This window comes from Microtus ochrogaster, chromosome 5 (genome assembly GCF_000317375.1).
Source record: "Microtus ochrogaster isolate Prairie Vole_2 chromosome 5, MicOch1.0, whole genome shotgun sequence".
NCBI lineage: Eukaryota > Metazoa > Chordata > Mammalia > Rodentia > Cricetidae > Microtus > Microtus ochrogaster.
The window spans coordinates 43,262,733-43,275,000 of record NC_022012.1 but is presented as its reverse complement, the minus strand read 5'-3'; the positions used below and the strand labels follow the sequence as shown (position 1 = coordinate 43,275,000).

Sequence of the window (12,268 nt, the reverse complement as noted above, 5' to 3'; positions counted from 1 at the left end):
CCACAGAGAAACCCTGTCTCGAAAAACCAAAAAAAAAAAAAAAACTGCTTCAAGCTGAGCATGGTGGCACATGCCTTTAATCCCAGCACTTGGGAGGCAAAGGCCGGCAAATCTCTTTAAGCTTGAGCCCGCCCTGATCTATATAGCATGTTCCAGAACAGCCAGGGCTGCACAGACCTTGTCTCAAACAAGACAACAAATACACAAACAAAAAACCCTCCAAATAATATACTATTTTTTTTCTTTGAAAGTAGATGGGCTGGAGAGATAGCTCAGCAGTTGAGTGTACAAACCATTCCTGCAGGACCCTAAGTTTGTTTCCCAGTACCCATATCCAGAAACTCACAACTACCTGTAGCTCCATTCAAGATCTGACACCCTATGCTAGCCTTCAAGGGTAGGTTGTGAACATACACACCTAAACATAAATAAAAAATAACCTCAATCTCTAAAAAAGAGAGAGCGGAACCCTTAACTATGGAATAGTTTTGGTGACAAATTACTAAAAATATCTATAAGATCCATGCAGAAGTCAGGCAGTGGTGGTGTACATCTTTAACCCCAGCACTCATGAGACAGAAACAGAGAATCTCTTGAGTTTGAAACCAGCCTGGTCGACAAAATGAATTCCAGGACAGCCAGGGTTATACAAAGAAAACTGGTCTTGAAAACAGAACAAAACAAACAAACAAAAGACAATATAAAACATTTCGTTTGAATAACGGAAAGAACTAGAGGCAGAGTTGAGCAACTTTTCAGATTAATATTAAAAGCAAACTTTTTTTAAAAAATATTTATTTATTTATTATGTATACAATATTCTGTCTGCATGGCCAGAAGAGGGCACCAGACCTCATTACAGATGGTTGTGAGCCACCATGTGGTTGCTGGGAATTGAACTCAGGACCTTTGGAAGAGCAGGTGGTGCTCTTACCACTGAGCCATCTCTCCAGCCCTAAAAGCAAACTTTTAAAGGCCAAGACATCGGGTTAATACAGCCCGATGCTGTGTTAACATTAAAAAGAGAGCCTGACCATACTTCACACTAACAGGGCCTTCTCTTGGGACAGTGTCTGCAGAGCTACAAACACCAAGCACACTCACTGGATGAGGACCTTTCTATTTCGTAACCAAGAAAAGTATGGTGGCTCAAAAAATGCCTAGGCATAAAAACTGGATAAAATTCTTCTGAGTTTTAAGTGTGTGCCACCCTCCTGCACGCAAGATCACTGTACACAGCGCAGTGAATGTCTTTAGACTTTAAAGGTCTTAGTGTGGTGTACTTTTACTGCCAAGTGCAATCAATAGCTATGGTTACACAGGTAGCGGTTTTAACCTGACTTAACAGTTTAGACGCAGTAACACAGAAATGAAGTACTTACTTGTGGTATGTTGGCACCACATCATGGAACAAATGGAAGATGTTTCTCACTGAGTAGAAAAGCTGAACAGCGCTGGAAGGAAAACAAAAGTTCAAGAGAAATCATACAAACTGAAGCAGCTCTTCTGTTACTGACAACCAGTGGACAGAAACTACAGCTGCAGAAAGCACAGGCTCTCGATGGAGACATACCCATCAGCATCTATAAACTGAGTCTCTTTCCTAAGACGCTGCTAACAACGACCTTCAGCAAGAAGCATTCAACCCAAAGCCTCTTTTCCATTCATCCATCTGTGCCCTGCCAGCACCTAAGTATCATTCCAGTGACAAATGGAGCTAAGCCTTTAGCAAATGTCACCTGCAAAGGGCAAGGCACCAATAAAGGCACACACTGGGTTCTTTTAGAAGCAGACTGACTTTCCGCCTTTACCTTCCTCCTTCTTGCCCAATGCAAAGAGATGAAACAACACTTTTGAAAATTGCATCAAACCCTCAATCATTTTTGCCCTTTAAATCTGATCTTTAACCTCCTAAAGATTACTATTAAAATGCATTTAAAAGGTGTGTGTGAGCCAGGCGGTGGTGGTGCACACCTTTAATCCCAGTACTCGGGAGGCAGAGGTAGGCGGATCTCTGTGAGTTCGAGGCCAGCCTGGTCTACAAGAGCTAGTTCCAGGACAGGCTCCAAAACCACAGAGAAACCCTGTCTCGAAAAACCAAAAAAATAAAAAATTAAAAAAAAAAAATAAAAAAATAAAAGGTGTGTGTGTGTGTCGGGAGGGGAACAGGGGACTTGAACTCAAAACGAACCTTAAAAGAGAAAATACATGGAGATGGAGAGATTACTCTTTTAAAGCCCATTCTGGATGCCAAGCAACACCCCTACACACAGGGTTCTATTCCCAACATCTACATGGTGGCTCACAACACCAGGAGAGCCAATGTCTTTTTCTGACCTCTGTTGGCACCAGGCATAATTGTGTACACAGATATATATTCAGAGTAAGCATCCATACACATAAATTTTTTAATTCATTTTTAAATAACTACAATAGTTTTTAAAAAATATGTTGCAAATGGAATGAATAGAAGTATTCAGCATACCAAAACAATGTCTGGCATCCATTCTCTTAAAAGAAAAATTTTAAATACTGCCATGCATCTCTAACTTCTGATTTGACATATTTGAAGAAAGTCATCCGAGGAAATAGTGACAATTATATTTACTTTGCCAAAAGATCACATTCATCCCTTACAAAGAAACAGGTCTTCTGCACAAGCCAGTGCATGGCTGAGCACTCTCACAGATCTAGTGAACCAAGTGTGATTCCCAGAGCCCATGAAAAGGTAGAAGAAAAATGATTCCACAAAATTGTCCTCTGACCTGCACGTGTTCCACTGCATGACCGATTACAAGTGCGCGCACACATGCATGCTCTCACACACACAAATAATAATAACAAAAATAAATATGCACTTTTCTTTCTACTTAAAATCAATACTAATACTGCAGTTAGACCACAGCAGCACTAGGTAAACATGTTCTATCCAGAGCAATCTAAAAGAGTGTTTGTGCTGGGTGGTGGTGGTGCACACCTTTAATCGCAGCACTCAGGAGACAGAGAGAGCCAAGGCTAGCCTGGTGTATGGAGCAAGTTTCAGAACAGCCAGAGCTGTTACACAGAGAAACCCTGTCTTGAACCACCACCCACCCCCAAAATGTGTTTGCACATGGAGATAACCCACAGTTCTGAGGATCCTATGACTAAGTCAAGCCCAAACTCAAACAGTTTTCTTTAAAGCTAAGTAAGAATAGCTAAACAGACTCATACTGAATGGGCTTTTATAGGCCTGCTCTACAATCAACTGACTAGCCTACCATTTTTACCTTAGGAGCTGTTTCAAAACAAAGATTCTGTCTGAGATGTGAACTAGAGCCTAAGGTACCCTGAATACAGTGTATATCGAGAAAAGCCATCCTGAACGAGTGAAGTCACATCTGTGGCATGTTCTAGTCCCAAAGAAGACCGACCCTCCCTTCCACAGCACGCTGCCGTGTAGAGTGGAAAGGTGAAGTCTCCACCTGCACAGGGTGCTGTCACATGTGGTAGGACTACAATTATGCAGCAATGAGCATCTCAGTATTAAGGGAGTATTTTTCAAGAGAGTGTTCTAAGTCCTCTGCCTGTGCTTTCTTAAATAATATATGATCACAGAGAGCCAAAATTAAACCAAAGTTTAAATTCAAAACCAAAAAGTGAGCCAAAAATTAAAGCATAGCTTACTAAAGAGTGAAAATTTTTAATGCCAAAAAAACCTAGATATCTACTGATTTTTGGTTTTGTTTTTTGTTTTGTTTTGTTTTCTTTTCTTTTCTTTCTGTTTTGTTTTCTGTTTGCCTTTCTGGGTCTTGCTGATTTTCTTTGCAATATTGTATTAGGTAACCCAGGCTGGCCCAGAGCTTGCTTTGTAGGCCAGAATGGCCTTAAACTCCCAACCCTGCCTCAGCCTTCCAAGTGCTGGGTTAATGTCCATAAGCCAACACACGCATCCAGCATCTGCTTTAACACATGTGCCCGTGTTACTATAAATAAATGACAGGGAACAATTTATCTGTGTTACCATTGATTACTACTTGTTGTTGCCTCTAGTAGAGTCTGATAGGCAAGCTCCATCAATTTCTTCACAGACTCGCTGATGCGGCATGTGGGTAAAGAAAAGGAATGTGGGTCCAGAGAAGTTTCAGGCTCTAAGTTCCCAGGATCGCTGAACTGCAGTCTGCACACCTGTCCTTGCAGCCTGTTGTCCGCATCAGGACTGGGTAAGTCTGGCACTGTTTCCTTAGAATCAGGGGCAATCTAAGATTCAAACACAGCAAATCAAATCAAAGAAAATGCAGTTTTCAGGAAAATTCAAACTCAAGCACACAGCAAAGGATAAAGGCACTCAAGATTTCCATGGTGAAGTTGTGGCCCTCCAGAGTGACTGTAGGATCTGCAAGGAAGCAGCCTGATTTAAAGACTGTTTGATCATGACTGACAGCACATGGGAGGAAGTTAGCAATCTCATGTACTGTGGGACTCTTAAAACTGATGGAAAAGCAAAGATTTGGAATAACTGAGAAGACTTGCAAAATTCATTATTCTCAGCTCTCATAAAATTCCAGATTACCTCGGAATGTACTGATACCTGTGTTTCAAACGACTAAACACTTTGTTGGAATGGACACAATGATGGGAATCTCCAAGGAAGATGAGGTACAAGAAGAAAGGACCAAGAGTACAGAGCCTGAGCTGGGTGTGGGTATCTTTAAGCCCAGCACTCAGAAAGCAGAGAAGACAATTCTTTGAGTTCAAGATCAGTCTGTTCTATAGAATGAGTTCTTTTTTTCTTTCTGTCTTTTTTGTTTTGGTTTTTCAAGACAGAATCCCCCTGTGTAGTCCTGGATGTCCTGGAACTCACTTTATAGACCAGGCTGGCTTCAAACGCACAGAGATCCACTTGCCCCTGCCTCCCAAATGCTGGGATTAAAGGCATGTGCCACCACTGACAGGCTATACAATGAGTTCTATGCCAGCCAGGGTACACAGTGAGATCCTGCCTCAAAAAAAAAAAAAAAAAAAAAAAAAAAAGTAAAAAAGTGACCTCCATGTGCTTCTTGGCTACATTCACATGCTTGAAGAAAAGGCTGGGAAAATCTATTAATAGATTGCCTTAGTCTATGTTCTAATAATGTTCAGAATGTTTCAGTAATGCTTTACATTTACCAAATGTTATTTTATTTATAGATATATAAAATGATATATGATATAATTATATCATTATATGTGTGTATATATGTATGTATAATATAGACATACATATACGATATAAAACAAAATGGCCTGGAATTATTGGGAGTCAAACAGTAAACTATTCTTCATGCAAATTAGTTCACTCTCATTGAAAGTTATTTATTTATATCTCTAAAAAGATATTCATTTTGTTTTTGTGTGTGTACACACACACACATGGGCATGCATGAGTGTGCAAGTGCCCATGGAAGCAAGAAGTGAACATTCCACAACAGGTCACACTCTCTACACACAATACAGTCTATCTAAGCACACATATCAGGTAATGAAGATGAGAATAATCTGCTTTTTAATTTCAACAACAGCAATCCACGACATTTATACAGACTTTCTCAGTTGATACCGCTGCTTTCAAGGACATATTTTATCTGGAGTTCACAACAGTCAAAGAAAAGGGAGATCGTAGGAGCACTTGAAAGAGGCCCAGGAGTTCAGCAACTGCCACTCCTTTCTACTTTATCGCGTGTGTCTCAAACTTAAGCTGCTTTACATAAACAACGCAGTAAACCCCAAGTACCTTCACAGTGTTGTGAATTTCAGAGGTCATCAGGTTTCTAGCTGCCACAATCACATCCTGGCACTTCTTATTAGCAAAATGAGAGTTGATGTTCCGAGCGTATTTCAGCAAGTCAGTAGTGTCATCTTTTAAAAATCTCATCTCCTTTAGGGACTTCTCAAATTCTTCGGTAGACTGGATAATCTGTCAGAAACAATAGGAGACAAAGAAAAGAATTATATACAGTTAGCCCTAAGTATGTCATGGGAATTAGTTCCAGAACAGCCCTCAGAAATTACAATCCAAGGGCTGGAGAGATGGCTCAGTGGTTAAGAGCATTGACTGCTCTTCCAAAGGTCCTGAGTTCAATTCCCAGCAACCACATGGTGGCTCACAACCATCTGTAATGAAGTCTGGTGCCCTCTTCTGGCCTGCAGGCATATACACAGACAGAATATTGTACTCATAATAAATAAATAAATAATAATAAAAAAAGAAATTACAATCTAAGGATCATCAAGTCCTTTGTATAAAATGGCACTGTTCACATACAACCTATGTACACCCTCCTATACATATAAATCATCTCTAAATTATAGTACTTCATAGAGTATATATGCTATGTAAATAGACTCTATAGTCTACTGTTTCAGGAAAATGACAAGAAGAATCATCTTAAATTATCTAATAAAGAAGCAAATTTTTCCCCAAATACAGTCAACAGTCAAGCTAAACCTATAGACACAAATCTATAAAAAGATCAACATGTACATACATTTCAATAACAAAATTTTAAACCAACTATACTGGACAAGTCATCAATTACTTGGTTTAAAAAATATACATTCTGGGAAATGGAGATGGCTCAGCAGTTGAAAGAACTTGCTCTTACAGAAGACTGTGGTTCAGTTCCCAGCACTTACCTGGTAGCTCCCAACCACCTGTAATTCTAGTTTCAGAGGATCTGATGCCCCTTCCTGATCTCCACAGGTACAAGGCACATGGCACACACACATACACTCAGAGAAAACCCTAACACATCTTATAAAGAATTAAAATTAAAAATAAATTTTAATTATACATTCTTCCAAACCTAGATTCATTTGGGAAGAAATTTTCAATAGAACTGTAAGACTGAAAAGGTGCCAAGATCTTATAAACACCCTTATCTTAGCATTCAAGCAAGCACTAAAAGGGAGGTTAAAGGTGCTACACAATAGCTTTTTTTTTTTAGAATTTATTTTTTAATATTTATTTATTATGTATACAATATTCTGTCTCTGTGTATGCCTGCAGGCCGGAAGAGGGCACCAGACCCCATAACAGATGGTTGTGAGCCACCATGTGGTTGCTGGGAATTGAACTCAGGACCTTTGGAAGAGCAGGCAGTGCTCTTAACCTCTGAGCCATCTCCCCAGCCCCACAATAGCTTTTACAGCTGATGTAAGTATCAAATTTAAAAAAGGTATTTATAAGAAAGCATACTTTCTTAATCAAAAAGGCAGAACAGAAATAAAATATGTAGGATTTGAGTTTTTCTACTCTATATTAATAGTTTTCTTAAGAGCATACTTTAAGCCAGGAGGTGGTGGCACATACCTCTAATCCCAGCATTCAGGAGGCAGAGGCAAGAGGATCTCTGTGAGTTCAAGATCAGCCAGGTCTACAGAAAGAGCAAATTCCAAGGACAGCCAAGGCTACACAGAGAAGCCCTGTCTTAGGGAGGAAAAAAAAGAAGGAAGGAAGGAAGGAAGGAAGGAAGGAAGGAAAGGACAGGACCTCCACTCTTTACCTCCTCGTACTGCTGTAGCTTGCTGCTATTTGTGGGGATCGAATAAACCAAGCAGTTTCTGATGAGGCACTCAGACAGGTCCTCCCAGATCACATCACCAAGCATTTCAGCCAACATGATCTCAGGGGCTTTTCCACTTTCGAGGTCAGGGTCAAGAGGTAAATCTGAATTCAAAAGAAAAGGTTTTAGACAAACTATTCACAATCCCAACAAATTATTAAGTTCCTGAGTTTTCTAAGATGATTAAATTTTAAGATGGTAGGCAGAGCAAGTTCCAGGACAGTCAGAGCTACACAGAGAAAGCCAAATAAAACAAAAAGATGGTGAGAGAGAAAATGGTGCAGACAACTCTACAGCTACCTCAACAGGTTGCCCTTGACAACGCAAGACATAAACTCGTAATTACTTTACTTTCCTGCTCACTGCAGCACTCCCGTACTCTAAAACAGTATGTGTCATGCTGTCTACACTAGTCATCTGCCCATAAGTCGTTAAGCTCATTATATAACAAGCACTCAGAAAGTATGCATTCGAAGTTAAAACTCGTTTTTAATAAAACCTCACAAAATTTTGCTTCATTTTTATAATGAAAAACAAGAGAAAGAAAGAACACTGTACTTTTCCCTCTCTGTATAGGATTTGGGAATTTAGTCTAAGGAGAACACCAGTAATTACACTCCAGTACACTGTCTCATCAGCCAAGCATGGTATCCTTGCGCCTCCTCTAGAGTTTATCACATGGCTAGTTTCTCCAAAATATCTTGGGAGTATTATAGTTAGAATACCATATTTATCATTTAAATAAAACAGTGAATGGCTCAGTGGATAAAGTTGCTTACCACACAAGCTTAGTGATCTACATTCAAAACCCAGAACATACATGTGGCAGGAGAGGATTGACTCCCACCAGTTTGCCGTTCAACATCCACACCCACACTGCAGTTAATAAACAAACAATGCTGGATGGTGGTGGCGCACACCTTTAATTTCAGTGCTCAGGAGGCAGAGGTTAGCGGATCTCTGTAAGTTAAAGGCCAGCCTGGTCTACAGAGTGAGTTCTAGGACGGTCAGGCTACAGAGAAACCCTGTCTCAATAAACAAGTAAACAAACAAAAAGGGGGAAAGCCAGGATGATGTTGGTGAGTTCTAACAGTCAGGGCTACACAGAGAATGCTGTCATGGTAGACAGGTAGGTAGGTAGGTGGAGAGAGCGAGAGAGCGAGAGAGAGAGAGGAAGAAGCTAGGGGAAGCTAGAATGTTGGTGCCTCCTTTTAGACTCCATTCCAGGTTGCTTCTGAAATAGACTATGAAATGTAGTCATTACAGACATTTTTTAAAAAAGAAAATCAAGTCAGGCAGTGGTAGAGCGTGCCTTAATCCTAGCACTCTGGAGACAGAGGCAGGCAGATCTCTGTGAGTTCAAGGCCAGCTTGGTCTATAGAGCAAGTTACAAGACAGCCAGAGCTACACAGAGAAACCCTCTCTCGAGTGGGTGGGGAGGATCAGTTTACATACATGCTGACACTATAAATTAATTATTCCTGGTTTACAGAAGATAATAAATAGAATGACGCTGTGCTCTTTGCCAATGCTCATGAGTTACAGAACAGTTAACTGCATCATTAGTGCTATGTTTTCAATGAAATAACAGGAATGCTTGCTAAATATTCAAATAATCAAAAATGAGAAAGTAGATCTGGGAGAGGGATGTAATGTAGAAGGAGACAGAATCTTACTCTATAGTCCAGGGTAGCCTGAAAGTCACTGTGATGCTCCTGCCTCAGCCTCCTGGGAGATGCCAATACAAGCATGAACCACCACACTCTATTTCTCACTGATCTCACATTTAAAAGAAGGGAGGCTGTTGTCTTTCATCACTTGCTCAGGACTTGTGTCCCCACAAAATTTCTTAGCTGAAGTCCTAACTGACAAGATGAAGGCACTGGGAAACAGAGCCAGCAGCTAAGAAGATGAGGTAGGACAAGTATTAGCCTGATCTAGAATATGTAGTAAGTTCCACACCAGACCGCAAGACTCTTGTCTCCAAAACCAAAAACAACAAAATTGCATTTCTTCTGAAGAATCGAGAGAAGAGTGGAGCTGAGAGATGGATACGGCAATACATACCTTGGGAGGCAGGACTGTGGGTGTGAAGTGTTCTGCTCCTATTAAAGTTACAAACAATTCCTTGCTTATATCTAAATCACTTATACAAAAATAAACCATTTATGATTGTTAGGAGGGTCCACAAATAGCAACATTTTTAAAGTGTTTAAAAACTTTCTTCAGAAGAATGTTGGCTGGAACACCCCACAAGACCACTAAAGAAGGCAATGAGAACAGAAGTCAAACAGACTAGAAATAGCAGCAGTGTTCTAAAACACCAAAAAAAACTTTTGTTTTGTTTTTTTTTTGTTTGGTTTTTTTTGTTGTTGTTTTTTTACTTTTTTTATTTTTTTTTTTTGTTTTATTTTGTTTTGTTGGGACACGGTTTCTCTGTGTAGCCCTGGCTGTCCCAGAAATAGCTCTGTAGACCAGACTGTTCTCAAACTCAGATTCGCCAGCCTTTGCCTCCCAAGTGCTGGGATTAAAGGTGTAGGCTACCACTGCCACACACAGAAGAAACTTATAGGGGGAAAAAAACCTGATTCATAATAAAATACAAAAACAGGCTATTTCTGATATAAAGATTACCAAAATGCCAAGTCCTGCTCATTTATTTGCACTAAAGGGAATTTTCCCATGGAAATAAGTACAACAGTACCTGCTCATTTCTCCTATAATTAAAGCAAGAGTCCAGCAGGAGAAGTACATCCTGGACTCCAGCTAAAATACCATTAAGACATGGGATCTGAGATGTCACTAATGACCCAACTTGCTAACAGAGAACAAAGAGAAGAATGTCAAGTAGGCAAGAAGGAAGAAAGGATCTACCATGCTTCTATGGCCTAGCTTACCCCAGATTCTCCCTTTCACTGGGACATATCAGCACTTTTGCCCTAAGAGTATACTTGCAAAAGCAGTATGCACATTTTCAGATTATAAAAGACCACATTGGGGTACACACCTAGAAGCTGTTTTTGGAGCACTTCCAGGACCAACCGGATCTTTGCAAAAGCTTCAGGTGGTGACGGATGCTCTGAGTCTGTCGTCAGAGACTGAAAGCGAATGGTAACTGAATTCGGCTGCTTTTCAATCACAGCATGGAGTGATGGGAAAGTCACCAGAGGCTTAAGCATATACTTCAGCAGCAACTGACCTGAAATCATTACCATGGGGACACTCGTCAACAACCACTACAAAATAGGGAATGCAAATACTCTATACTCATACATGAAGTTCCCAAAAAGAAATAAAGAATAAGACATTGTCTCAAAAAAAAAAAAATAGAAATTTAAATATCAGGGGCTGAAAAGATGGCTCAGCGGTTAAAGAGAATTTCTTGTCTTGCAAGGACCAGGCTCGATTCTCAGCATCCACAAGGTGGTTCAAAACCATGACTCCAGTAGCAGCAGTGGATCTTGCTCTCTTCTGACCTCCACAGGCACCAGGCATACCCATGATGCATACATACAAGCAAAACCTCATATATATAAAATTAAAAAAAATTAAATCCAAAAGTAAAATTTGTTTAAAAACCATCACTAGAGGAAATTTCTAAAGAGTAAATGTGCCAAAATTATATATCATGAGGACTAGAGCGATGGCTCAAGAGTTAAGAGCACTGGCTGCTTCTTGCAAAGGACCCAGGTTCAGTTCCCAGCTCCCACATGGCAAATGGCAACTGCCTATAACTCCAGTTCTTGGGGAATCTAACACCTTCCATGGAGACCATACACACACACAGAGTACCCAAATAAATAGACAAACTAGTCATACACAGAAAATAAGTAAATCTCACAAAAATATACCTATAAAATTACATATTACACGTTTTCTCTGAGAATCTTTCCCACCTGTAGACTTTGAAGTTATTAAAAAATAAAGTTGTAAAAATTAAGGACTAGTTTTAAAAAAGGACCCATTCATTACTAAAAAAGATATTTATGGCCATGCCCTTTGATGCAGGTTCTCAACCTGTGGGTTGTAAACCCTTTGAGGGTCACATATCAGATATTTACATTATGATTCATAACAGTAGTAAAATTGGTTATGAAGTAGCAAGGAAATATTTGTACGGTTGGGGTCACCACAACATGAGGAGCCGTATTAAAGGGTCACAGCTCCAGGAAGCTGAGAACAGCTGCTCTGATGGACTGTAAAGGCGAACCGTCACGAGTCATCTCCTTACATGTCCCTCATCTCTTCGGCCATCCCTTTCACATCCCCTTCTGAAATTTAATGTCAGTGAAGCAAGTCACTTACCAAATGATCTCAGCTTGGTGGGTAATTCTCCAAGAATGGAGAACGCCAGGAGGACAGAACTGATGGGTGGCAGAGGGGCCACCTCCTCCTTCTGGGGTTGTTCCATGCAGAAATGAAGTTCTGTTTGCAGGCAAAACTCTAAGCTGCTGGTATCTAAGAAAAGGAAGAGAATATCAGCTGTCTCCCAATGCAAGGTGACCATCTCTTCTGCTGAGATTCCTAAGTTCCATCACAACATTCTCACATTCGATTAAGTATGATGCACATGGCCTATACACTGCTTTCAAAAATTCAGATAAGTGCAACAACGACGATACACCAGTGAGAGATGCTACCTAAGTGTGTGCAGAATGACAACGACGACGATACACCAGTGAGAG

The 12,268-nt window shown here is 40.2% G+C and overlaps 1 protein-coding gene across 1 annotated transcript in view; it reads right to left on the bottom strand.

Moving 5' to 3' along the window:
• Positions 1–12,268, bottom strand: part of Zw10 (zw10 kinetochore protein) — a 26,299-nt gene that overhangs the window by 7,647 nt on the left and 6,384 nt on the right. The window contains exons 6-11 of the mRNA XM_005347284.2: positions 11,889–12,041; positions 10,591–10,782; positions 7,524–7,687; positions 5,753–5,935; positions 4,004–4,239; positions 1,383–1,454 (exon numbers count right to left, since the gene is read on the bottom strand). Coding sequence (XP_005347341.1) covers positions 1,383–1,454; positions 4,004–4,239; positions 5,753–5,935; positions 7,524–7,687; positions 10,591–10,782; positions 11,889–12,041 — 1,000 coding nt within the window. The remainder of the gene's footprint in view (positions 1–1,382; positions 1,455–4,003; positions 4,240–5,752; positions 5,936–7,523; positions 7,688–10,590; positions 10,783–11,888; positions 12,042–12,268) is intronic.